The sequence below is a fragment of the Microtus oregoni genome, unplaced genomic scaffold (genome assembly GCF_018167655.1).
Source record: "Microtus oregoni isolate MIOR12 unplaced genomic scaffold, Mior012 000022F_ref0000154, whole genome shotgun sequence".
NCBI classification, from domain to species: domain Eukaryota; kingdom Metazoa; phylum Chordata; class Mammalia; order Rodentia; family Cricetidae; genus Microtus; species Microtus oregoni.
The window spans coordinates 13,215,629-13,242,668 of NW_024543081.1; the positions used below are offsets into that span (position 1 = coordinate 13,215,629).

A 27,040-nucleotide genomic window follows, 5' to 3' on the forward strand; every position below is an offset into this window, starting at 1 on the left:
TAACCGTTATCAGGAAACTTTTTCCCCGCAAATGATATTGTACTTCAATATGTCTAAAATAAACTGCCCAGTGTCAGACTCTAGAAGTTGGAATCAGCACTGGTCAAGTAGTGCCAAACCTGATTTCCTTTCTTGCCTCTCTGTTCATTTTCCTGTTGGCTGTAGCATTTTCAGGGACCACCCCCCCACACACACACACAAGCAACTGGAAAACTAAAGTTGTCCTTAATTGAGAAGGGAAAACTGCGGTTGAAACTGGGTTGACCTGAAAGTCAGGTCACTTTGAAAGTGTTGTTGTTGTTGTTATTATTATTATTATGGTTTTTGTTTTGTTTTGCTGTATTTGTTTTGTTTTGTTTTTGAGAAAAGCTTTCTCTGTGTAGCCCAGAGCTGGAACTTGCTCTGTAGACTGGGATGGCCTCAAACTCAGAGATCCATCTGCCTCTGCCTCCCAAGTACAGGACCTGGCTATCATCATCATTAGTGATGCTGGTGATCAGATCCAGAGCCTTACACGTGCGATGAAGCCCTGGCTGTCCTAGAACTCACTTTGTAGACCAGGTTGGCCTTGAACTCAGAGATCCACCTGCCTGTGCTTCCTGAGTGCTGGGATTAAAGGCACGTGCATTAAATTTGTGATCCTTCTGCCTCAGCCTCTGAAATGCTGGGACTACAGAAAGGTGTTACCATGTTTGGCTCAAAATTCAAAAAATATATTTTGTGTGTTACACAATATTATAATATATATTATGTATATATTTATAATTCATATCTTTCAATTTCACAACTCTTTTTAAAATGTCATTACACATTTTGAGAAACATTATCAAATTTTGATAAAGTGTATGAAATCCCTGGCATAGATGCACTGTGAGATTTCAGGTAAACTCAATTCCTTAGTGCCCTGATTTACCTTTAAATATTTTCTCATTGGGGATACTTATTGACAACCATGGGTCCCAGCCATTCCTGCATGCAGAATGCCAGCAATACCTTAAATCCATACCAAAGTCTATTGCATACATATGTTCCCAGGTGGGTTTCTTTCTGCAGGATTCCAGATGCTACCAGACACAAAGGGAATGATAACAAAAGAGAAACCCAAGTGGGGAAAGCTTCCTTGAACAATTACAGTAAAACTACTATTGTGCAAATTTTATAAAAACATATGAGTATCTGAGCACCTTACTGGAAAACCTCACTGCAGTTAGAATAGGTCCTCGGAGTCTAGGGGCTCTGAAGCTTAAGAGTCATTTGTCATGGGACCGTATTCACCTCTGGTCATACTACAGAGGAGGAGGCAAAGGAAAACAGCAAAAGCAACCCTCCTTTGAGGAGCTGTTTACCCACCCTTGGTATTACTTTCTATATGTCTGGCGGAGAAGCTCACGGCCTTGCTCTCAGGTGAACCTAACATTTTTCTGAGTGCTTCTATCTCCTAATGCTATTGCTTAAGCCTAGGTTAAATATCTTGGGGGGCGGGGTGTGCTAGCACAAGCCTTTGATCCCAGCACTTAGGAGGCAGAGGCAAGGTCTCTTGTGAATTTGAAGACAGCCTGATCTACATATTGAGTTCCAGGACACCAAGAACTATGTAATAGAGACACCTGTGTCAAAAATAAATAAGAAATCTTAGCCGGGGAGCAGTAGGGCAGGCCTTTAATCCCAGAACTTGGGAGACCGAGGCAGAGGGATCTCTGTTAGTTAAAGGGTACCCTGGGCTACACAAGATTGAATCTGTCTAAAAGAGAAACAGAGCTCACACAAAGGTGATCCCAGCCCTTGGGATCACCTGTCTAATCCCAGCACTAGAGAGGTGGAGACAGGAGTGATATGGCTGGGTAGAGGGAGGAGTATAGGTAGAAAGGAGACAGGGGCTCAGTGCAGTCCGAGGTTTGGTGGAGACAGTTGCAGGCTGAGGTTTAGTGGAGAGTCTGGAGAAAGCAGTCTGAGGACAGGATTGCCCCTTCCGTCTGAACGCTGGTAAAAGAACACTAGTGGCTGTCCTGTCTATCTTATCTGCAGCCTTAACCCCTACATCTGACTCTGAGTTTTTATTATTAAGACCAACTAGAATTTGGCCGGGTGGTGGTATACACCTGCAATCCCAGCACTCAGGGAGGCAGAGGCAGATGGATCTCTGTGAGTTCGAGGTCAGTCAGTCTACAAGAGCTAGTTCCAAGACAGCTAGGGCTGTTATACAGAGAAATTGTCTCGAAAAACAAAACAAAACAAAAAAGCCCAACTAGAATTCGTTCTACAATTTAATGTGTGTGTCCTGGAGGTTAAAGGACAATTTTGAAGAGTTGGTTCTCTCCTTCCACCATGTGGGTCCCTGGGATCGATTCAGGTTAGGCTTGGGCGGCAAAAACCCTTACCAGCTGGGTTGTTTCACGTATTCCAGGGTTTAATTATTTAAAAAAAAATTTTAGGACATTTCTCGCTGCAGGCAAACCACTTACACCTAAACCTCAGGTCAGGCCCACTACATCTTAACGCCCCTCTAGAAACCGGCAGTCTGCCATCTGTTGTGTGACAATTCTCTTCCGATTCCCCTTCTTTCCTCTTTTTTCCCCTTTAGTTCTTGTTTTGTTTTTTTAGCCTCTTGCTCTATAACCGCACTGTCCTTGAAGTAACTAAACTCGGGTATTCCTCGATCTCGCTGCGAACCTTCTGCCCCCGCCAACTATGAGATCGCAGACGTGAGCCAACAGGTCCTCTAGGCTTCCCCTTTATACAGAACTCCCGCCGCCCCCTATTTCTGCGCTTACACCAGCACTCCAGAAGCACATCCTTTAAAAAGCCTCCATTGGAGGAAGAAGGAACACGGACAGCTTGCGAGCTCGGTCCTTCCAATCAAACGTACACCAGGTCCCCAGCCGGCCCGGAAGGGCTTCCGGTAAGACTTGGGCTGGGCGGGACTTCCTGTCCAGCCAGACAGGCGCAGAGTACTTCTTCCGCTCTCTCCCGCGGGGTTCTGGAGCGCGGTAGCCATGTCTTACCCGGCTGATGACTACGAGTCTGAGGTAATGAGGAGCTGTGCGCGTGGCGGGCTCCGCTTCGGGCACCCGACTCGGTGGGATCTGTCCCCAAGATAAGGCGGCGTCCAGATCGGGCCGGAATATGCCGGCCGCGACCATCCCGGCCCTCCCTGCTCCGGGACTCCTCACCGATCACGCCTCTGCCCGACTCCTCGGCGTTTGTCCCCGCGTGTCGTTGCAGCCCGAGGCAGGCTGATGGGTGTTTGGAGCTGAGCTCTTTGCTCTGACGCGCTCGTACCGTGCTTTCCTTATTCCGCCGTATCCGTGGGTCGTCCTTGCCCCTGCTCTCATTTCTCGCACACTTATGAACCCCTCCGAGGTGGGGACTGCCCTATCTGCGTGGTGACATCAGCCTCCTGCTTGACGTGTACGCCTGAGGACGGGCGTTTTGGAATCCCCACTGGGCGTGCATTCCTGACTTTGTCTTTTTCCTCGCAGGCTGCATATGATCCCTATGCGTACCCGGGCGACTATGATATGCACACAGGTGAGACCTGAATTCGCCCTGCTGGCTCACTGTCTCCAGGGATTGGCACTTTTTTGACTGTCTCAGCTTTGAATCCGACAGGTCCCTGGTAAAAACACCTTGGTGGCCCAGGTCTGGGGTCGGCCATTAGGCCTGAGTGGTAGGTTAGCGCCAAGAGTCCAATAAATCAGGGCTTTTTTGTGCTCTTCCTGCCGGTGTCGGAAGGATAGCTGGCCTGGCTAGGTTTCCCTTCCTTGTGGGTAATGTTATGTGTCATGCTGGAGATGGAGCCCCATGCTTCTAGGCCAGCTCTGAGCCACACCCACAACCTTCCTTGTTTAAACCATCAGGTGAAGGTGGACAACCTTTGTGGGTGTGCTGATTTGGACTGGAGATTGAACTCGGGGTCCGGTGCAGCCCGAGCACACACTACCACTTGACCCCTATTCCAGCCCCGAGGAAGAAAAGCTTGGTGTGAAAAATGTACTTGATTCAAACCAGGTCCATGTAAACTATCCCGGGGAGGCTTTTGAAGTTTACTCAAATGCTGTGGTGACTTTAAGATGAAGGAAGTACCAAGTGGCTTGCACTGCTTAGGGTACGTTACATTAAATGTTTTATTCAGACCCTTAGAGTTGTTTTACAAACTACGTTAATGTCTCTTTAAAGGTGAAAAAACTGAGGAAGGAGACTGAATAGCTTTCAATAAGTTATTTAGTTAGAAAGTGAATTTCCTTTTTTTGTTGTTGTTTTGGTTTGGTTTTCTTTTTTTCTCTTTTTTATTTTCTTTTTATTTTTGAGACAGGGTCTCACTGTAAATATAGCTCTAGCTATCCTGGAACTTACTATGTATACCACGCTGGCATCAGAGACCCACCTGCCTCTGCCCCCCAAGTGCTGGGATTAAAGGTGTATGCAACCATGCCCGGCTAAGAAATAACTTTGGTGGTAATTGTTCTGAAGGATCGAGGGTGACTTGGGGAAAGTTTGTGTCTCTAAATGTTTAAAGGGAAATTATACTGGTTTGTGTGGATCTGAGTTTAGTGTATGGGGTGGGGTGCGTGTTTCTGTGGCTGTGTGTTCCCTCCCCAACCCACCCCAGCTTCTATGATTAAGATTGAACTCTATCCCCAGCCCTGTGATGTGGTCCTGCCCTTCTGGTCCATCATACGTATGAGCTTGCAAGCACTAGAGTTTTTATTGTGTCCGTCCTTTAGGAGACCCGAAGCAGGACCTGGCCTACGAACGGCAGTATGAGCAGCAGACCTACCAGGTGATTCCCGAAGTGATCAAAAACTTCATCCAGTATTTTCACAAGACTGTCTCAGATTTGATTGACCAGAAAGTGTATGAGCTTCAGGCCAGTCGTGTTTCCAGTGATGTCATTGACCAGAAGGTGTATGAGATCCAGGACATTTATGAGAACAGGTATGTGCTGTTTACTGTGTTTCTGTGTGGGACTGGCCTACTGATGAAGTTCCTACAAGATGAGTAATGTGTAATCGTGTGTGTGTTATGGGTTTTGGTTTTTGGGAGATGTTTTCACTGTGTTATGATTCCTTGGGCTCGAGCAGTGATTCTCAACCTTACTCATACTGTGACTCTTTAATATACAACTCATGTTGTGGTGACCCCCAACCATAAGATTATTACCGTTGTCACTTCATAATCTTATTCTGCTACTGAATTGTCATGTAAATATTTTCGGTCATAGAGGTTTGCCAAAAGGGTTGAGACCCACAGGGTGAGAACCACTGGCCTTGTTCATTAACTGGACTTTGTATCCCACAAACAAGAAAGGTTCATATCTAAAATAATGTCACTACTAATAAAGATGGTAGTAGCAATTAGCATATATTCCCAGTGCAGGTTAGCAGAGCTGGAGTATTTTGTGTGGCTTCTACTTTGCCTGTGACAGTAATCCTATGGTTTAAATTCCACAGGTTTCCTCTTTTTACAGTAAAGGAAGCATAGAAGCAACCATAGCTAGCCCCCACCGTGCATATGCTGAGTTCTAAACCTGCACACTCTAACACCACAGCTTAATTTCTGAATTGTACAACCTCCCAATGCATATCAGCACAGACCAAGCTCCAGAGTAGTGGATAATAATGTTTGCTGGATAATAGGCAGATCAGCTAGGGATGAGACGGGAAATATTTTAAGGAAGTTCTGGGAAGATGCGGTATGTGCAAATGACCAGACACCTGTTGGATCAGTGAACAGGATTTGAACTCTGTTCCCACATTGCTAGGGTCCAAAGAGAAGAGCTGGATTGAGAAGAGTCATAGACTTGGAGGGCTCAGGCTTGTTTTTGTGATACCTCCTGTGTTCTGAATTTGCGGGTTGGGTCCTGAGTCTTTCTTGTTTTGGAGTTGTGAATTGTTTTCGCTTGGCTTTCAGCTGGACCAAGCTAACTGAAAGATTCTTCAAGAATACACCATGGCCTGAGGCGGAAGCCATCGCTCCCCAAGTTGGTAACGGTAGGTGGTAGATGTGAACGCTGTGTCTCGTGGGCTGGATAGCAGATATCATGAAAGCAGAAAGGCCAGGGAGCTTGTGTTTCTTTCTTCTTCCTTTTTTGCTTTTACCAGCTAGGATTTCTCTGTGTAGCCCTGGCTGTCTCGAACCTCACTCTGTAGACCAGGCTGGCCTCAAAATCAGAGATCCACCTGCCTCTGCCTCTCAAGTGCTGGAATTAAAGGTGTGCACCACCATGGTTGGCCTGTATGTGTTTCACTTAGCATTTTATTTCCCTGGAGCTTAAGGTGTAGGTTTTTAGTAAAATTACATGGTTAGAGAAAGCTGGATAATTTGAGCTTTTCCAGATATGAACTTTTCTCTTCCATCTTTGGGGTATGTGGTCTTTGAGTTACTTTGGCTTGGGCTAATTATCCCCTCACCTTTCACTTTTCTTTTTCTTTAAGGCCAGTGATAGCATGGTGAGACCCTGCCTCAGAGAGAGAGAGAGAAGGGAGAGATGGCTAGGAGCTCTAAAGCAGCATGGGACATCCTTTTCTCTGGGCACACCTGGCCAGTATACAGTCCTTTGTTGAGAGAGGATCTCATTGTGTGTGGTTCAGGCTTGCCTAGAATTCACTGTGTGGAACAGGCTGACCTCAAACTCACAGAGATCTCCCTGCTGCAGCCTCTCAAGTGCTGGGACTAAAGGCACGCTCCACCACCCTGGCTGGGTGCATAGGTTCTTGGGGCATAAGCTTAAGAGTTTAGAATAGAGGTTCTTTTTTTTTTTTTAATATTTATTTTATTTATTTATTATGTATACAATATTCTGTCTGTGTGTATGCCTGCAGGCCGGAAGAGGGCACCAGACCTCTTTACAGATGGTTGTGAGCCACCATGTGGTTGCCGGGAATTGAACTCAGGACCTTTGGAAGAGCAGGCAATGCTCTTAACCACTGAGCCATCTCTCCAGCCCTAGAATAGAGGTTCTTAATCTGTGGCTAGCGACCCCTTCTGTGGGGTTGAACAACTCTTTCACAGGGTTTGCCTCTAAGACCACCAGGAAACACAGATATTTACGTTATGATTCCTAACAGTAGCAAAATTTATTTATAGAGTAGCAGCAAAATAATCTTATGGTTGGGTTCGGGACACTACAGCATGAGGAACTGTATTAAAGGGTCCCAGCATGAAAAACATTGAGAACCACTGGTTTAGGGCCTAGAGAGATGGCTCAGAGGTTAAAAGCACTGACCGAGACTGAGGTCCTGAATTCAAATCTCAGCAACCGCAAGGTGGCTCAAAACCATCTGTAATGAGATCTGGTGCTCTCATTCTAGTGTACAGACAGAATACTGTATACATAATAAATAGAACCTAAACAAAAAAGAGGTTTACCCTCTAGATCACCCTTGCCCCTCCACTGAAAGGCTGCAGCTGCAGGAACACCAGTTGCTTTGTAGATTAACGAAGTACCCTTTTGCTATGTCTTTTAGATGCTGTATTCCTAATTTTGTACAAAGAATTATACTACAGGCATATATATGCCAAAGTCAGCGTGAGTACTTTACATTAATGTTGGTGTTAAAACTTTTGTGAGCTGTCTGTGTCCGTTTCATCTCTAATACACTCCCTAGTTGTATTCTGTGTCTTAAGGTGCTTGGTACCTCTTTGTTGTTGTTTCTTTTTATATATATTTTATGTGTTTGAGTGTTTTGCTTACATGTATGTCTGTGTGCCTGAAGAGGTCAGAAAAGGGCATCAGATCCATTGGACCGGAGTTAACATACAGTTGTGATCCACCATGTGGATGCTAGGAATCTAACCCTGGTCCTCTGCAAGAATTACTCTTAATCACTCTAGTCCCCTACCCTCCATTGGTTGGTTGGTTTCTTTTAACGTTTTGGTTTTTCAAGGCACGGTTTCTCTGGTAGCCCTGGCTGTCCTGGAACTCAGTCTGTAGACAAGAGGGTCTCGAGCTCACAGAGATCCATCTGCCTCTGCCCTCAGAGTGCTGAGCTTAAAAGTGTGCAGCACCACTGCACTTTTTAGAAAAAAAGACAAAAGAATAGTTTGACCCATAAAGTTGGCATCTGTTATAGACACTTGAACACTTGTGCCTGCCTGTCCATCTCCACCATCCCAGTCCTCCTTCTTGGGAACTTACAATAATATATCCCCCCATAGTCCATGTTTAGGAAATCTGAGGTTAGATCCTTGACCCTGCTGAATCTGGCTGACTCACTTGCCAGTTGCCTTCCCTGTGACTGTCTCCACCCTTCCTGATTCCTAGCTATTCTCTGCCCGTCAGAGCACCAGTCACTAGCACACTGAGCTGGGGAACACAGTGAACAATCTAATTGTCCAAGGCAGTTCTTTCTACTCCCTCACAAATATGCTGTCCCACTATGTTCCCCAGCTCAAGAGACTCTGAACCGGAGTCAACCTTTGTGAAGGACCAGATAATAAATATCGTAGAATTTGGGGACATGGTAACTTTTTTTTTTTTAAGATTTATTTATTATGTATACAGTATTCTGCCTACATATATCCTATATAATCCAGTAGAGGGCACCAGATCTCATTACAGATGGTTGTGGGCCACCATGTGGTTGCTGGGAATTGAACTCAGGACCTCTGGAAGAGCAGTCAGTGCTCTTAACTTCTGAGCCACCTCTCCAGCCCAACATGGTAAATTTAATCTGTTCATCTGTGCCTTTCTAGGAGTCATAAATGATACCAGTGAGTAGGCGTGTCTTTACCAGGAGGCGGTTCATGGCCAATGGCTTTGCCATCCCGATTCTCTTGTCTGTCGCTGGAAACCCTTGGTAGTTCTGTGCTGTGTTATCTCCTTTAACTCCTTGACCTTCAAGCTCTCCAATGTTACCTTGTCACTTTTGTTAGGGCTGTGGCTCCCTGAAACACCTTCTGTTTCTCTGCTTCTCTAGATCTGCAGCCCCTTGTGTTGGCTGTGGACCTGACCTTCAGTTACTAGGACTCCTTTTTCCTCTTTCCTCTGTGCTCTCACATGCAGGGAGAGAGCAGACCTGTGCCCTGATATCCCTGTTCTCTTTACAGGGGGGACCCTCTTTAGAGCAGAGGTTTGAATCCTATTACAACTACTGCAATCTCTTCAACTACATCCTCAGTAAGTCTCACTTTTGTCCAGGGACGGTTTTAGGGCACCCGACTCCTGAACCGGATTCCAGTGTGGGGAAGAAGGGAGGTCTTGTCGTTTATAGTGCTCTGGTGAGAGAGGTTATGAAGGTGCTCTGGCCCTGCTCCGACAGGCAAACTTCTGTCTGAGGTCTGATTTTCTTGTGATCTCTACAGATGCTGATGGACCTGCTCCCCTCGAACTTCCCAACCAGTGGCTCTGGGACATCATCGATGAGTTCATCTACCAGGTGCCTGTTCAGCCTCAGCCTTAACGTGAAATAAGTAATCCCTACAGAGAACAGCCGTGGGTCGTTCATTTGTGTGACGCTGTCTCTAGCGTGGTTCCCTGGCACTGGGCTCTGGGTTAGAATGTTTTTCTTTTTCTTTCTTTCTTTTTTTTTTTTTTTTTTTTTTTTTTTTTCGAGACAGGGTTTCTCTATGGTTTTGGAGCCTGTCCTGGAACTAGCTCTTGTAGTAGACCAGGCTGGTCTCGAACTCACAGAGATCCGCCTGCCTCTGCCTCCCAAGTGCTGGGATTCAAGGCGTGCGCCACCACCGCCCGGCTGGAATGGTTTTCTAAAGAGAACACTGAAGCCTGAGAATTCCAGATACAAACTTGGAAGTCTTTGGCTCGAACTCTGTCACCTAGTACTTTTCTGACTTCAGGAACTGGTCTGGCAGCAGCATGCTTCAGGCTTTAGAGTCAGGTGGCTGTTGATTCTGGTCTGCCTCATGTCTCAGTAACTGGTGTTGTTTAAGCTTTCAGTGCTCTGTCTCACCCATCAGACAGAAACATTTGGGTTTCTCTTTGTAGATCAGGGTGGCCTCTGTCTCCCAAGTGCTGGGACAAAAGGGGCATACCACCCTGCCTAGCTAGAAATAGTTCTTTATCTTGATTGTGGTGTTTGCCTGACTTGCGCTGGGCCAGAATCAGGAACACATTGCTTATCAATGAGGAACTGTCTCTTGCCTCAGGGTTCTCTTGTTGAGGTTGCACAGAGATTGGCCAGGTATAAGGTGTGGTCACGACTGTGTAGCCTGCTGATAGAAGTTCAGTGTCACCACTGTTGGGTCCTGGAGGCCCTGAATGTTGGGTGTGTGGCTTCCTCGCCTCCGGTGCTTAGTCAGAGAGCAGCTAACGTGTGTTCCGTGTACAGTAGTCTTGTCACAGTCCTTTTCCAGCTTTGCTTTAGTCGTCTTACCAGCAGAATACGCTCCGGGGTTTGGTGGCACACACATGTGAGTCCAGGACTTGGAAGGGAGAGGCAGGAGGATTGTAGCAAGTTCCATGTTATCTCAAATCATTGCCTTTGTTTTAATTTACTTTGACGTGGCATCTTATGAATCCCAGGCTCTCTTCGAACTTCTGCCTCTTCTCCATGTTGAGGGGATTACAGACCAGGTTAGAAATTAGTATATATTCCTCCCCCTCTGCACAAGACAGGGTTTCTCTGTGTAACCCTGGCTGTCCTGAAACTCAGTCTGTAGACCAGGGATCAGCCTGTCTCAGCCTCCCAAGTGCTGGGACTAAGGGTATGTGCCTCCACTTGAAATCAGTATATTAATTTAAGGTATTTGAATGCCGCAGGCCAGGGAGCCTTTGTGGGTAGCGCGTTGATGAATTGTGGCAGGTGCAGATGCCTTCAGGCTCTGTGAGAGAGAGGGAGAACCCAGTGCCCTTCATCGCACAAATCTCAGGCCACACTGTGTACTTGGCACCTGTGGCTTCTCAGCTTTGTCAGCCTCTTGGCATAATTTGAGATTGTTGGCTGTCTGATTGGCTTGGGAATGGAGGAGAATCCTCTGGTTGAGCTTTATCCGTCTTAAGATAAGCATAATTCCTTAGTTTAGCTGGTGTTCTTTTGTTAGGGGACTTTCTAATCCACAGAGACGGGAGTGCCTGCGAGTCTCCCTGACCAAGGAAAGAGACTTCCTCAGTCAGCGCTTTTTTTTCCCCTTGAGATAGGGTTTTACTGTGTAGCTCTGACTGGGCTGGAACTCACTTTGTGGACCAGGCTGGCCTTGAACATCTGCCTCAGTGCCGGAATTAAAGACTGCCTCTACCCCTGGCCTTTTGATGGAGTTTTATGTAGTCTTTTCAACCTCATATAACACAAAAGTACTTGCTGCTGTTGCATAGGCATCAGTTACTCTAGAGGGAGGGGCACCACGTTGGTGCCTAGGTGTTTATATGAATTTGCCTATAGAGCTGTTGTGACAGTGTTGTGCTTTATTGTGCCGTTTGCTATGACTTGAAAACACACACCTTGTCTTCATCCTGGCGCTTAAGCAGAAGTATGGCCATTGAGAGTGTGAGGCCACCTGCGCTATATAGCTAAGTCATTCCCTATCCTAAAAATTATTGAATAAAAGCCTGTGTCACTTCATTCTCAGCACACGACTGTCACTGGGATTTACCCTCCTCTCATCTTTCCCTCTTCCTCAACAGTTCCAGTCATTTAGTCAGTACCGCTGCAAGACTGCCAAGAAGTCCGAGGAGGAGATTGACTTCCTTAGATCTAACCCTAAAATCTGGAATGTTCACAGTGTCCTTAATGTACTTCATTCACTGGTAGACAAATCCAACATCAACCGGCAACTGGAGGTCTACACGAGCGGAGGTGAGTGCGGTAGGCAAGGCCGAGCTGGTCTCCCTGAGATCTTTGTTTTCAACTGCTCTGCAGTGTCTCCAGGGCCTTTGTTTGCATTAATACCACCCAAACTTTCTGTTGGGAATTCTTTATGTGTTAAAAAAATATTGCTGTGTGTGTATGTGTTCATGATGATATACATGTGGACACACATGCAGAAGTTGGTTCTCTCCTCCATAACATGGATTCTTGGAATCAAATCCAAGTTGCTGGCCTATTACAGCTGGTGCTCTCACTAGCTGAGCCATTTTACCTGCTCTTTACATTTAAAATAATGCGAACCGCTGGGCGGTGGTGGCGCAAGCCTTTAATCCCAGCACTCGGGAGGCAGAGGCAGGCGGATTTCTGGGAGTTCGAGGCCAGCCTGGTCTACAGGCTAGGTCCGGGACAGGCACCAAAGCTACAGAGAAACCCCGTCTCGAAAAACCAAAAAAAAAAAAGCGAACCATAACATTTCCATTATTATGTAAGCGTGTGTGTTTATCACCACTGTAGTTGGTGTGAACCTGGAAGAACAGAGCCTAAAAATGAGGTGGACTAAAGTATCATGTGTAGTGATGAGGCCTGCAGGCCACGTCCCGCCACCCAGCTAGCTTTACCCGAAATAATTACACAGCAACTGTATTCATTTAAAACACTGCCTGGCCCATTATCTCTAGCCTCTTCTTGGCTAACTCTCACATCTTAATTAACCCATTTCTAATAAATCTGTGTATCATCACATGACTGTGTCTTACCAACAAGATTCTAGCCCACGTCCTTCACGGGCCAGAGAGCCATGGCGTCTGCCTGACTCTGCTTTTTTTCTCCCAGCATTCTGTTCGCTCTACTCCGCTTATCTAAGCTGCTGTACTGTCAAAAGGCCAAGGCAGTTTCTTTATTTGACCAATGAAAGTAACATAGACAGAAGGCCCTCCTACTCCATTTCCCCTTTTTGTTTAAACAAAAAAGAAAGGCTTTCATTTTAACATAGTAAAATTACATATAACAAAACAGTTATTAAGCAAGAATTAGTTACAATATTTAGATCTATTTTACTATAACTATCTATCCATTCTTCAACTCCATCAAAGACTCCAGAAGGATATATTACCTAAGTAAACAAGAAATAAGAAACTTCCAAAACTCTAGAAATGACAGAGACATCTTGCTACCTGTACAGTTACCCAAAGTTTTTGTACCGTTGGGGCATCTATCTTTAGCCTACAGGCCCATAGTATCCAGCAGACATTTCCATGAAGCAGGAAAATTCAAAGACAGTTCAGTCACTTTTTTTTGTATCCTGCACAATGTCTCGCAGACTCTTTCATGAATCTGGAACCCTGAAGGATCATCTCACCTTTAGGCAAGTTCAGCAGCCCTCTCTTTGCGGGTTCTTTGTGTTCAGTTTATGCAACAGTCCAGGCAAGCTATGTGCTCAGCATATGCATAGCCCTAGATTCATTCCCAGCACCAAAAAGAAAAAAAAATCTTGTTCCTCACCTCATCAGGTAAGTCTTTGGAAGCTCATTCTTTTGTTTCTTTTTATTTTTGAGACAGATTCTCTGTGTAGCTCTGACTGGCCTGGTCTTGAGCTCAGAGGCCTGCCTGCCTCTGCGGGGATTAAAGCCATACGCCACTAAACCAAGCAAAAACTCACTTTTTTTTTTTTTTAAATTAACAGCAAATACTGTTAGTTCACCAAGTTTTCTGTTGTTGTTGTTGTTCTTTTGGTTTTTTGTTTTGTTTTGATTTTTCAAGATAGGGTTTCTCCGTAGCTTTGGGCCTGTTCTGGAACTAGCTCTGTAGAGCAGGCTGGCCGTGAACTCACAGAGATCCTCCTACTTCTGCCTCCCAAGTGCTGGGATTAAAGGCGTGCACCACCTGGCTTCACTAAATTTTTTTAAATTCTATTTTATTTATTTCTGTGTATAGGTGCACATGTGCCACAGTGTACCCATTCAGAGGGCAGAGAACAACTTGTAGGAGTTGATTTTCTCTTTCTACTTGGGTTCTGGGAGTTGTGGCTCAATTTGCTAGACTAGGCTGCAAGTGCCTTTACCTGCTCAACCATATTGTCGGCCCTTTCAACTCCCATTGAGAGATTATTTTGGAGACATGTCTGTCAAATTCACAGGCGTGAGTTTGGTTTGTTTGTGATTGTGTTAAGTAGAGTGCTGAGGAAAGGGACTAGGTCTTTAGGTCAGCTGTGACAAGGAGCAGGCACAACCATGTGGCCTCCAGGACACACTGCCTGAGGGTACAAAGGCAGCCATGCTTCTGCCTGGCATTTGTTTCAGTGTTATCCATGCCTATTGGATCCACAGAAAAGGCCATAGCATAGCATCTGTGGGTAAATAGCTTTTGGCTTTGGCCTGTGAATAACTGTTCTCAGTGAGGTCCTTCTCACGTTCTTAGATATGTTAGGATTAAAACAAAAACAACAAATGAGCTGCCACTCTCAATGCAGCTGCTAGTCATCATAAGATGAACGCATGCGCACACTTTGAAACCTGGCATCAGGTGAGGAGTCTTAGTAACAGTCAGGGCCCAGGCTGGTCACTTTTTACCTTCATCTGTGGAAGCACTCAGAACATCTTTCCCTCACAGGCGACCCTGAAAGCGTGGCTGGGGAGTATGGACGACACTCCCTCTACAAGATGCTGGGCTACTTCAGCCTGGTGGGGCTTCTGCGCCTGCATTCCCTGTTGGGGGATTACTACCAGGCTATCAAGGTTCTAGAGAATATCGAGCTGAACAAGAAGGTAGGTGTAGCGGATTAGGACGGTACAATAAATAGCCAGGTCATCTCAAGAATAACAATTATTTTTTAATGGCTAAAAGAGGAAAACTCATGCTACAAGAGTGAGAGGTCCGTCTTCCTATCTCCGGCGGGCACCACGCAGGGAGAGAGCGCACACCTGGGTCTTCCCAGTTTTTCTTTTTGGGGTCCAGGTTGCCATTCCTTAATTAGATGTGATTGGTTGACAGTTTCCCCATCATCTCCCCCTTTTGTCTAAATAAGATCGATCCAAATCCAATACAACTATATACAATAGGAACAGATAACAAATATAAAATTACAAACAATAAACAATATTAAGTAAGGAATGCATAACAAAAGTTGTACTAAACATTCTATTTCAAGGAGTCTAAATATTGCATTGAAAATAAGCTTGTCTAAATGAGGAAGGTGGCTACAATTATCTAATCTTTAACTCCATTGAAGATCTGAGAAGGGAAACAATATTACTTGAGTAAACAGGAAGTGCAATCGAGAAACTTCCAAAATATGCAACAAATAACAGAGACAACTGACTACCTGGGCAATCACCCAAAGTCTCATTTACAGTGTTGAAGCAACCAACTTTGGCTAAGGCCTAACGTAACTGACATACCATTTTAAAAGGCAAGAAACTTTTCAAAACTATCTTACCCTGTCTTGGCAGGATATGACAGTCCTGTTTTATCCATTTATGGATACTCTGTATCTCTGTCAGTGGTTGATGTATGGACATTTCTTTGCCTAAAGGTCGGTTTTGTCAAGAAGAAAGGCTCCAGGTGGAGTGTCTTTGGTGCTCAACATTCTCTCAGGAATAGATCAGTGTTGCCAGGAGCGATTGTGTCTCACTACCACGGAACTCTTAAGTTAGATTAAAAGCCATTTTCTATAGCTCTTTGAAGAGGTTGAAGATTATCTATCTGGGGCTGGAGAGATGGCTCAGAGATTAAGAGCACTGGCTGCTCTTCCAAAGGTCCTGAGTTCAATTCCCAGCAACCACATGGTGGCTCACAGCCATCTGTAATGGGGTCTTGTGCCCTCTTCTGGCCTGCAGGCATACACACAGACAGAATATTGTATACAGAATAAATAAATAGAATATTGTATACATAATAAATTAATTAATTAAAAAAAGATCTATCTATACTGAATATAATCTCTATGTATCTAAAGAACCTGATTAGTCTAATTATAAATATTACAAACATAGATGACTATTGATCTATAATTCTCAATACCTATCTAACTTAAAGACTAAGACAATAAACAACTGTGCAATAAATAAAGACAATGACCTTCAAATGTAAACAATGTATAATCAGAGGTAGTAATGTACACTGCAATCTGGTAGGTATAAATACATAAACAATATTTCAAACAGGTGGAGGCATACATGCATACAATATTCAATATAATTTAACTTTGTATCAATATACAAGAATCTATACCAATATAATTGTCTAAAAACAATAACTCACAAATACCAATCTATTATCCCATCCAATTATCCCTCTTTTTTTTTCTGGTTTGATATGAATCAGGACTCATGGCTACTGCTTCCACCTTCCTTTGCAGAGCATGTATTCCCGTGTACCTGAGTGCCAGGTCACCACATACTATTATGTTGGCTTTGCGTATTTGATGATGCGTCGCTACCAGGATGCTATCCGGGTCTTTGCCAACATCCTCCTGTATATCCAGAGGACCAAGAGTATGTTCCAGAGGACCACATACAAGTATGAAATGGTAAGAGAACTGCAATCACTGTCTCACCGGGCAGCTGATTCCTTAGCACTTGTACCAACAGTTCTGGATAAACACTATCTAAAATTTGCTACTCTTGCCGGGCGGTGGTGGTGCACGTCTTTAATCCCAGCACTCGGGAGGCAGAGGCAGGTGGATCTCTGAGAGTTCGAGGCCAGCCTGGTCTACAAGAGCTAGTTCCAGGACAGGCACCAAAAACTACAGAGAAACCGTATCTCGAAAATAAAAAAAAAAAAAATTTGCTACTCTTAAAAATACTTCATTTCACCAGGCAGTGGTGGCATATGCCTTTAATTCCAGCACTTAAGAGGCAGAGGCAGGCGGATCTCAGTGAGTTTGCGGTCAGCCTGGTCTACCAATCGAGTCCCAGGACAGCCAGGACTATTACACAGAATAACTGTCTCGAAAAACCAAAACCAAAAACAAACAAAAACCTACTTCATTTCAATATAATTTAAATTGTGTGTATTTGTGGGATATGTGGTAATTAGATAAAAAAGAAAAAGAAAAATCAGAGCTGGGTGGTGCATACCTTTAATTCTTGTACTTAGGAGGCAGAGACAGGTGTATCTCTGAGTTTGAGGCTAGCCTGGTCTACATAATGAATTCCGGGACAGCCCATATATATAAATAGACAAACAACCAAAAATTCAGGATATTTTTTATAATCTATAATTTCTTTGTGTTGAAAACCTTAAAACTATTCTTCTAGTGCTTTTTGTTTTTGTTTTTTTTTTTTTTTTAGATTTATTTATTATGTGTACATCATTCCTTCCATGTGTGCCCGCATGCCAAGAAGGGGGCACCAGGTTTACATTATAGATAGCTGTGAGCCTCCATGTGGTTGCTGGGAATTGAACTCAGGACCTCTGGAAGAGCAGTCAGTGCTCTTAACCACTGAGCCATCTCTCCAGCCCCTTTGGTTTTGTTTTTTTGTCTGTTTCTGAAATAGCATTTCACTGGGTAACCTTGGTTGTCCTGGAATTTGCTCTGTAGACCAGGTTGGTCTCAAGCTCAGAGATCTGCCTACCTCTGCCACCAACAGCCCACCTGGCTCTTCTAGTTTTTTTTTTTTTTAATTAAGATTTATTTATATATGTTCTGCGTGCATGTATGTCCTCATACCAGAAGAGGGCACCAGATCTCATTATAGATGGCTGTGAGCCACCATGTGATTGTGGGAGTTAAAGTCAGGACCCCTGGAAGAGCAGCCAGTGCTCTTAACCTCTGAGCCATCTCTCCAGTCAGTCCCTTTTCTAGTTCTTTGTACATATAAATTTATATAAATTTGTATATTGATATATAAAATATAATATAAGATATTGGCATATTTTAATTGATATAAATTTGGCCCTTGCTATTCTCTGAACGCACTCACTTCCAGGGATTACAGCAGCTGTTGTGCGGGAACTTTGTTGATAGCTGCAGCTGGCCATTGTCTTCCTCCTCAGCATGTTGGGTTTTTAAACAGTGTCATGGTTTTCTTCATTACGTGAGAGTTTCGTGCATGCACACAGTATAACTATATCTTCATCATATCCACTCCATACTTTTCCCAGAACTCCCAGCCCTCTCAACCTTGTGTCTTTTGTTTGCTTGGTTATGTTTAAGAATCAGTTATGTTTAAGAATCAAATGTCTGTTGCCCATGCCCTCCTGGGTACAGTGCCATTGCAAACTGACTCTCCCTCAGATGCCATCACCTACTAATGGCTCCTCAGCAAGCGGTGAGGGCTCTTGAGCTCCGCCCCTTCCTGTTCCATGCTGGAATGGTGACTGTCTTGCTAGTTCTTTTTTTTTTTTTTTTTTTTTTTTTTTTTTTTTGGTTTTTCGAGACAGGGTTTCTCTGTGGCTTTGGAGCCTGTCCTGGAACACGCTCTGTAGACCAGGCTGGTCTCGAACTCACAGAGATCCGCCTACCTCTGCCTCCCGAGTGCTGGGATTAAAGGCGTGCGCCACCATCGCCCGGCTGTCTTGCTAGTTCTTGTCCAGGAAACCACAGTTGGTGTCATTCCTGAGTGCAGGTGTCCTGTCATGTCCAGAAGACACTATTTTACTCCAGAGTGTAGGCAGAGTTTTTCTGTCCCTACCAACTGCTCCCAAATAACCTGCAGCTGCTTCTCAAATAATTGACTTGAGAGCAGTCAGTTATACAAATACAAATTATAAATGATTGGTCGATAGATAGCTCAGGCTTATTGCTAGTTAGCTCTTATATTAAAATTAACCCATATTTCTAATCTATGCTTTGCCACGTTGCTCATGGCTTGTTTGCTCATTTTCTACACATTCTGCTTCATCTCCCCTGACTCCATCAGCCCTTTTTCTCATCATTCTCCAAATTTGGTTTTCCTGCCCATAATTCCTGCCTAGCTGCTGGCCAATCATCATTTTATTAAACCAGTTGGAGTGACAAGTCTTTATAGTGTGCAAGAAGGTTTTTCCACAGCACCAAAGTCCTTCTTAGTCTCTGACTCTTCAGTCTTCCTGCCCCTCTTTCTCCATGGTCCCTGAGTCTGGGGTGCAGGGAGTGCAATATAGATATCCCATTTGTGACTTTTTTGGGATTTTGGCCACTTGTGAATTTCTGTGTTAACTGCTGTCCATTACACAATGAAGCTTCTTTGATAAAGCCCGAGAGATACAGATTTAGAGGACATTTTGGTGCTATGTCCATTTAGCAAACTAATAGCATTAGGTTCACCCATGGGGCCTATGGGCTTCCCTACTGTGGGTTCTCTGCCTAAATTACAGAAGGAGATATATAGTTCCTCCTGTGGAGCAGGCCTTAAACCCAATCAGAAGGTGGTTGGTTACGCTATAATATTTGTGCCACTGTTCCTCCTGTGGGTATATCTTTCCATACTGTTCATTATCTTAGCTTACAGGACTTACAGCTTTTCTTCCTGTGTGTGGGGGGGGGGCTTAAACTTGGTGTCTGATGCTTGGTAGGTAAACAGTGTACCATTGAGCTGTGTTCCCAGCTGCTGCCACCCCCAAAAGCAAAAGCAAAGACATTTTAAGAGGTCTCACTAAGTTTACCAGGCCAACCTTACACTTACTTTGTTGCCCTAATAGGCCTTGAATTTGTGTTCCCCATCCCTTAAACACTAAGGTAGCTGAGATTAAAAGCCTTTGCCATTAGGGTCAACTCTCTTCTACCCCTCTGTCAGATCAATCTCTTGCTTCTGTGTGTGAGAACATGTGGTTTTTTTCAGCTGTGGCACGTGTAGATGACCACTGACCACTGAAGTACACTCCAGCAGGACTCTGCTTCTGTTGTCGTGACATCACCTTAGATTATTAACACTTTGGAACTTGGGGTAGATGGGCTAGGAGCTTAACTTGATGGTAGAGCCCTTGCCTCGCATGATGAAAGTCTTGGATTCATTCCTCAGCACTGAAAACAAACATCTGAAGCAGTTAGTGGGGGACGATGGGCTCAAGGCATGTGTGCTGAAGAAGTGTTTCCTAGGAAGCATGGATGGCCTGAGCAGAGAGGGGCTGGAGCTGGAGAGTCCTGACACAGCTCTCTAGACTAGCTTAGGCAGTGGGCTTCCTGGGAATGCAGGGATTAGTTTTGGTAGTTCGTCCTTTATCAGGTTGAAGATTTTTTCTTTTAGCATCAGATGTTTCTGCGAACAAGTTTTTATAAGAATTGACTTTCCAGCCGGGCGATGGTGGCGCACGCCTTTAATCCCAGCACTCGGGAGGCAGAGGTAGGCGGATCTCTGTGAGTTCGAGACCAGCCTGGTCTACAGAGCTAGTTCCAGGACAGGCTCCAAAACCACAGAGAAACCCTGTCTCGAAAAAAACCAAAAAAAAAAAGAATTGACTTTCCAGTAATGTGAGGCCAACCAGAGAGGCCCTGGGGAGGGTTCTGGAGACGGCCATGGAGGACTTAGCACTGGGTGGGGCTCGAGAGAGCTTGGGGTTGGGGTTGTAGGCCTCCTGGGAGAGTGCAGCGACTGACGCGTGCTGCACAGCGTGATAAATGATGGTCTGTGTTTCTTTGACTTCCCCAGATTAACAAGCAGAACGAGCAGATGCATGCTCTGTTGGCCATTGCCCTCACCATGTACCCCATGCGGATTGATGAGAGCATCCACCTCCAGCTGCGGGAGAAATACGGGGACAAGATGCTGCGCATGCAGAAGGGCGACCCCCAGGTCTATGAGGAGCTTTTTAGCTATGCCTGTCCCAAGTTCCTGTCCCCTGTGGTGCCCAACTATGACAATGTGCATCCTAACTACCACAAAGAGCCCTTCCTGCAGCAGCTGAAGGTGTTTTCTGACGAAGTGCAGCAGCAGGCCCAGCTCTCTACCATCCGCAGCTTCCTCAAGCTCTACACCACCATGCCTGTGGCCAAGCTGGCTGGCTTCCTGGACCTCACAGAACAGGAGTTCCGTATCCAGCTGCTTGTCTTCAAGCACAAGATGAAGAACCTGGTGTGGACCAGTGGCATTTCTGCCCTAGATGGCGAGTTCCAGTCAGCCTCGGAGGTGGACTTCTATATTGATAAGGTATGGCATCCCCTGTTTATCCTCTCCAAGGGGTAAATGATAGATCTTATAATTAAGTCAGATATGTAGTAAGTTCCAGGCATAAAATGGTAAAGAAGGCTTTGTTGAGAAAGTGAGGTTTAAGCTGGGATGAGAGCTCAACTTTGGCTGTGAGAGACTTGTTCTCCACAATTGCTGCACATGCTCAGTTCTTTCATGCCTGCCCTGAGACCGACAGTCACCTCCCATCACCCGCCCACTACAGTGGTTACTCTCCTGTTGATGGGCTTCTGGGTGATTTTAGGTTATTACGTGAAGGAACACATGGGGTCTTGAGCTTATGATCCTCCTGCCTCAGCTTCCCATATGCTGGGTTGTACACATATGCTGTTGTCCAGTGTACATAAGGCTTTTGTAGGTTCGCTCCTAGTAATCTGTAGCACATTTGTATACACGTCTGAGAATGTGTTGAGTTCCTACTGAAGTGTTAACAGCATAGCAGTGGCTTCCTTGGACTACGGCGGCCTGAAGAGTAGAGCTGTGACTCCAGGTGGAGCCAGACTCTTTTTTTTTTTTTTTTTAAATATTTATTTATTATGTATACAATAGTCTGTCTGTGTGTATGCCTGAAGGCCAGAAGAGGGTACCAGACCCCAATACAGATGGTTGTGAGCCACCATGTGGTTGCTGGGAATTGAACTCAGGACCTTTGGAAGAGCAGGCAATGCTCTTAACCTCTGAGCTATCTCTCCAGCCCCATGGAGCCAGACTCTTTAGTGTCCTGTGTAACAAGAAGATGAAAACGACTTTTGTTGTTGTTTTGTGCAGTGCCGGGTATGAAGCAGAGCCTGTGCATGTTAGGCAAGCACTCTCCAGCCCAGTTTTACAACCTGTTTTGTGAAATTGCCCAAGTAGGACTAGAACTTTGATCCTCCTGCCTCAGTTTCCTAAGTAGTTGGGGTACAGGGCTGTGCCACCATGCCTATTGTTTTAGTTTTCCATTGCCATGGCAACATCATCACATCACCAAGGCAGTTTGTAAAAACATTTCATTTGGGGCTCATGGTTCCAAAGATTAGCCATCACGGAAGGGAGCGTGGTGCTAGAACAGAAGCTGAGGGCTCACATCCGATCCTTAGGCCTGAGGCAGAGGCAGACAGAGTTAACTGGGAGTGGTGTGGACTTTTGAAATCTCCAAGCCCATTCCTGGTAACAGCCTCTCTAGCAGATCATATCTAATCCTTCCCAACAGATCCACCAACTGAGACCCAGCATTCAAATATATGAGCCTATGGGGCTGTTTTCATTCAAACCACCCCACCCAGCCTCGCTTTAATTTGCATTGCTTCTTTTATATATCAAGTAGTTGCAGTTTCCCTTACCACGGTACTTCACTTGAAGTGCCCCTTGGTGTATTTGCCTGGAGGTCAGAAAACAACTTGCAGTTCTGTCCTGCAGTGTGGGATCCAGGTGTCAGGTCGTCCATCAGGCTTTCACAGAAAGTGCTTGTACCCACTGCAGCAGCTCTTTCTGGCTCTCGTGAATAGTGCTTTCAGGCTTGGGTGTGTGTGTGATTATGGAATGGATGGGTCCTGTTTTGGGTAGTCTGTTAGGAGAGAGCGAGTGTGTGTGCCACATGGTGTGTGGGAGGGTGGAGGACAGCTCTGTGAGTTGCTCTTCTTTCTCTACCTTTCGTGGGTTCTGAAATCGTGCCCATCGTCAGGCTCGTGTGGCTTTCCAGTAATTTGGCTTCAACAGTTTACTTGGAGCCGGGAGTGGTGGCCTCTAATCCCAGCTCTCGGGGCAGAGGCAGCCAGATCTCAGTGAGTTTGAGGCCAGCCTGGGATACAGAATAAATTCCAGGACAGCCAGGGCTACACAAAGAAACAAAAAAAAACAAAAAAAGTATACTTGCTGCTCTTCTGAAGGACTGGAATTCACATCAGGCTGCTGTCTAATGCCTCTAACCACCTTGGGTACCCGCTCTCATATGCAGACATGCAGATACCCACCCGCATATAATTTAAAATCTTTTTAACTTTTTTTTTTAATTTATTCTTATTTTATGTGCATTGGTGTTCTGCATGTGTCTGTGTAAGGGTGTCAAATTCTCTGGAACTGGAGTTACAGACAGATGTGAGCTGCCATGTGGTTGCTGGGAATTGAACCCGGGTTCTCTGGAAGAGCAATAGTGCTCCTAACCTCTGAGCCATCTCTCCAGCCTGTTATTATTATTGTTATTATTATTACTTTGGGGAGGGTTGTTTTTTTTGTTGGTTTTTTTTTTTTTTTTTTTTTTTTGAGACAGTGTTTCTCTATGTAGCTTTGGAGACTGTCCTGGAACTCAATCTTTAGACCAGTCTAGCTTCAAATTCACAGAGATCTGCCTGCCTCTATCTCCCAGGTGGTGGGATTAAAGGTGTGCACCACCACCACAAGGCTCCAGCCCCTAATTTAAAAGTTAAAATAAGTTGGAGAGTAATGAAAAAAGACATTCTACATAAGCCTCTGGCCTCTGTGCACAATTGTATACATCTGCACAAATGTGTGTCCGCACCCCTCCCACACGCCTGTTCTCTGCCCTGAATTCTTTCTCAGTGTTTGACATAAACAATTTCTTTATAGTACCATTGACCTGTTCTTCCCACCATCATCTCCTAGTGACCAACAACTAGTCCCAACTCAGATGCTTTAATAAATACTTCTCCCCAGTTGGCTTGTAAATTACAAGTTTTATTTTTCTGTTTTGTGTTTGTGTGTGTGTGATCTGTGTGCCGGTGTGCATGTAGAGGTCAGAGGACAATTTTTGGTAGTTGATTCTCACCTTCCGTCATGATAAAATAGTCTGTCTTGTTTTGCTCTGCTGGATTCTCATGACTCCACCTCCCAACCCAAGTAGGAATCCTGGGATTATAGATGATCACCATCACTGAGCCAGCTCACAAATCATGTTTTGCTGTGACATTGTATTCAGATAAAATTACTACTGCATCTATGGTTTAAAGGCCCTATGCCAGTTATGACTTGGGTGGTTTGGAGTGTTGAGAGCAGAGTGGTCTTCACTGTGTAGATGAAGCAGGGGTGCTCCTGTTTCATCAGCCTCTCAAGTGTTAGGACTACATGTGTGTGCCTGCGTATGCATGCTTTTATTTATCTGGTCATGATCTGCTTTACCCAAATTTGCTTTTGAAAATTAGTGTAGGAGCTGAGTATGATAGTTCAGGTTCTCTCTAATGCTGTTTGCTTGGGAGGCTGAGAAGGGAGCAACTCAAGTTCAAGGCCAGCCTGGGCAATTTAGACCCTTTCAAAAAGAAAAATAAAGGGCTGGAGAGATGGCTCAGAGGTTAAGAGGGCTGGCTGCTCTTCCAAAGGTCCTGAGTTCAACTCCCAGCAACCACATGGTGGCTCACAACCATCCAAGATGAGATATAGTGCCTTCTTCCAGCCTGCAGGCATATAGAACACTGTATACATAATAAATAAATAAATATTTCTCCATCGTCTTTAAAAAAAAAAAGAGAGAGAGAGAGAAAAAAGAAAAATAAAGAGGGCTGGAGATGTAGCTAAGTAGTGTAGCCTCCCCACCCCGCCCCCAGTACTGGGGACAACACTTGGCACCGTTGTACTTTGCAGTTAAGTGGCTCCACACTAGGTGGCTCTCTTCCCCCGCCCCCCACCACTTCTGACTGCTTTCTCCCATAGGACATGATCCATATTGCAGACACCAAGGTTGCCAGACGCTACGGGGATTTCTTTATCCGGCAGATTCACAAATTTGAAGAGGTAAGATGTCTGAGAGAGTGACTGATAAGCCTGAGGATAGAGGTGGGGCTTTTAAATTTTTCTCATGCTTCTTTTTAAGCATGTGATTGGCCCTTTAACTTTCTAAGCTCAGCTGCCTGGCAGCTTGGGGAGTGGATTGGGCCCAGGACTTGCTGTGTCAGCCCTTTCTAGGGTATCTTTTTCCAAGATCTTGGTCTGCGGGTGGCCTTAAAGGGTGCCACTCCTTGCCCTTCCTGGTATTTCCTAATATGGGTGGATTTGCTGCTGAGTCCCTCCTTTCCCGGTTCCCAGTTGGGGTGTTCTCCAGCCCAGACAGGTCTGGCCAGTGTCTGCAGGCTGAACGACTAGCAGCTGTGTTTAACAGGCCTGGTACTCACTTGTCTTACCCTAAGAAATGTCTTGTGTGTCATGCCAAAGAGCACAAGTTGGTGGGACTCCCTCGTCTATCTCTGAGCCACTTTGTCCTCCGACAGAGGCCATGCTCCTTCAGGATCATGACCATGTGGCACTGTTTTTACTATTTAGCTGTCTAAGCCTTGCCTGTCAGACAGCGAATCAGGACTGTTCTATCAGGGAGAGGTTAAAGCTAACTGGTCTAGGCCCCCGAACCCCTGTCCTGTCTATGAAATAGGCAGAGCAGTATAGGGTATGGGTTTGTCAATAAGAAAAAAAACTGTGACCACTGAGGGTCTAAGGAATGCCTGGCTTTCTGTGGCCCTCCCTGACCTCAGGGCTGCTGGAAGTCTGGCTTCTTAATCATGGACACTGTTGAGATGGGTCCCAAAAGTCCCACATCTAACTTTGCTTTACTGTTCCTTGTAGCTTAATCGAACCCTGAAGAAGATGGGACAGAGGCCCTGAGGATGCTCATGCAGGAGTCGAGAACCTGTTTGATAATAGAGAGGGAAGCACTCTTGTCACCGAGAAGCCTTACCTAAGTCAGCCATCAGCTGAGTTGAAACGTGCTCAGATTAAGGACTGGATGTTTTAGGAGCTCTCAGTAAAGGGTCTTTGTTGGAGCTGCCTTTGTGGTCTCATTATTTCGTGGTGCATCAGACAGTGTGGAAGCTGAGTTCTTTCATCCCTGTGTTCAAGACATACTGTGTGCTCTATAGGACGTCTGACCTGCTATAATTTGCATAGCATGGTAGTGGCAGTGCTGGCCCCTGGGAAAAGACTGTCGGACTTCTCTACTGCCAAGAGTTGTGCAGACAAGTCTCAGACGCGCTTAACCCCTACAGCTCAGGTTTTGTGCAGTGTCCCATTTGTTGAGAAAGTAGATAGATCCTGCGGTGATTGAGGTCATATAGTTAGAAACAAGCCAGTCTTCAAACTAATTTATTACTGCCTTCTGTCCAGATTAGTGCCTGCTCTACAGATCTGTTGTAAAAATCTTTCTCGTGTGGTGGCAGGGGTTGGTTGAGACAAGGCTGTACCCCAGCATGCCCCTAGAAAATCCTACTGCCTCACTTCCGTACTGCTAGGATTATAGATGTGTCCTTGTGGGGTTTGGTGGGGGGATCTTGAGTATGGGTGTTTGCATATGTCTGCACACCATGTGTGTAGTGCCTGCAAAAGCCAGAAAGGGGAGTCAGATCCCTCTTAGCTGCTGAACCATCTCTCCAGCCCTTTTTTTTTACTTTTTGAGACAGGATCTTGATACGTGACTCAGGCTGGCGGAGCTTGGTAACTTCTGGTGGTGACAGGTGCTAAAGCTGGGCAAAGTGGCTTTTCCTTTCCTGGGCGCTAGTGATGTGCCTGTCACCTTGTTGTCTTGACTGGCAACCCAGTGCCTGGGTTTGGTGCCTGGTGCAGAAGGTGACTGCAGGACAACTGCTCTTTGTGAGCCCAACAGGAACGGGCAGATGCTGTTTGCACCCATTTGTTGCCTGGCACACGGTGGATGCTCTCTCGTTCGTTCCTCCCCCGCATTTGGAATTCATAAACTCTTCTCTCCCACTGATTCACCAAATGCCTGCAAGCTATTGCTGTAACCTTATGTGGAAGGAGATCCGTGTGGATAGAAGCTAGAGTCTTAGACATCCAGATGGGCTCTGAATCCAGTGACAGGGATCCTTACGAGAGCCACAGTAGGTAGAGACAGGAACAGACGTTGGGGTTCTCAGCCCTGTGCTGAGGAGTAGCTCAATGTGATTTCTGCTCTAAGCCTCCAAGCGTGTTACGATTTGGTACAGCAGCCCTGGGGACAGCATAGAACTTAGTAAGACGATGGAGTCCTAGATCCACCAGAGTCTGCCAGGCAAGGAAGAGGTCCAAGTATGAAAAAAACAAATTGTATCTTTTCAGCTTTTTGTTTGTTTCAAACTTTTTGTTTGTTTGTTTGTTTGAGACAGGGTTTCTTTATAGTTTTGAAGCCTGTCCTGGAACTAGCTCCTGTAGATCAGGCTGGCCTCAAACTCACAGAGATCCGCCTATCTCTGCCTCCCAAGT

At 45.3% G+C, this 27,040-nt stretch overlaps 2 protein-coding genes across 4 annotated transcripts in view; one reads left to right on the forward strand and one right to left on the reverse strand.

Annotated features, from left to right (window-relative positions):
• Nucleotides 1–3,331, reverse strand: part of Ankrd54 (ankyrin repeat domain 54) — a 27,403-nt gene extending 24,072 nt beyond the window's left edge. For both annotated transcript variants that reach the window (XR_005976164.1, XM_041672028.1), the window contains exon 1: nucleotides 3,171–3,331. The gene's annotated coding sequence lies outside the window, so the exon portion shown is untranslated. The remainder of the gene's footprint in view (nucleotides 1–3,170) is intronic.
• Eif3l (eukaryotic translation initiation factor 3 subunit L) lies at nucleotides 2,934–25,608 on the forward strand. Of its 2 annotated transcripts, XM_041672026.1 has the most exons (13): nucleotides 2,934–3,026; nucleotides 3,480–3,528; nucleotides 4,725–4,935; nucleotides 5,911–5,990; nucleotides 7,467–7,528; nucleotides 9,049–9,118; nucleotides 9,304–9,377; nucleotides 11,579–11,750; nucleotides 14,370–14,524; nucleotides 16,117–16,287; nucleotides 20,330–20,827; nucleotides 24,509–24,589; nucleotides 25,412–25,608. In XM_041672026.1, the coding sequence occupies exons 1-13, from the start codon at nucleotides 2,994–2,996 to the stop codon at nucleotides 25,448–25,450; spliced, it is 1,695 nt and encodes a 564-aa protein (XP_041527960.1). In that variant the 5' UTR covers nucleotides 2,934–2,993; the 3' UTR covers nucleotides 25,451–25,608. The 2 variants fall into 2 exon arrangements, with proteins under 2 accessions (XP_041527960.1, XP_041527961.1); XM_041672027.1 differs by lacking the exons at nucleotides 2,934–3,026; nucleotides 3,480–3,528; nucleotides 5,911–5,990 and having other exon boundaries at nucleotides 4,857–4,935.
• Nucleotides 25,609–27,040: the final 1,432 nt, after the last annotated feature.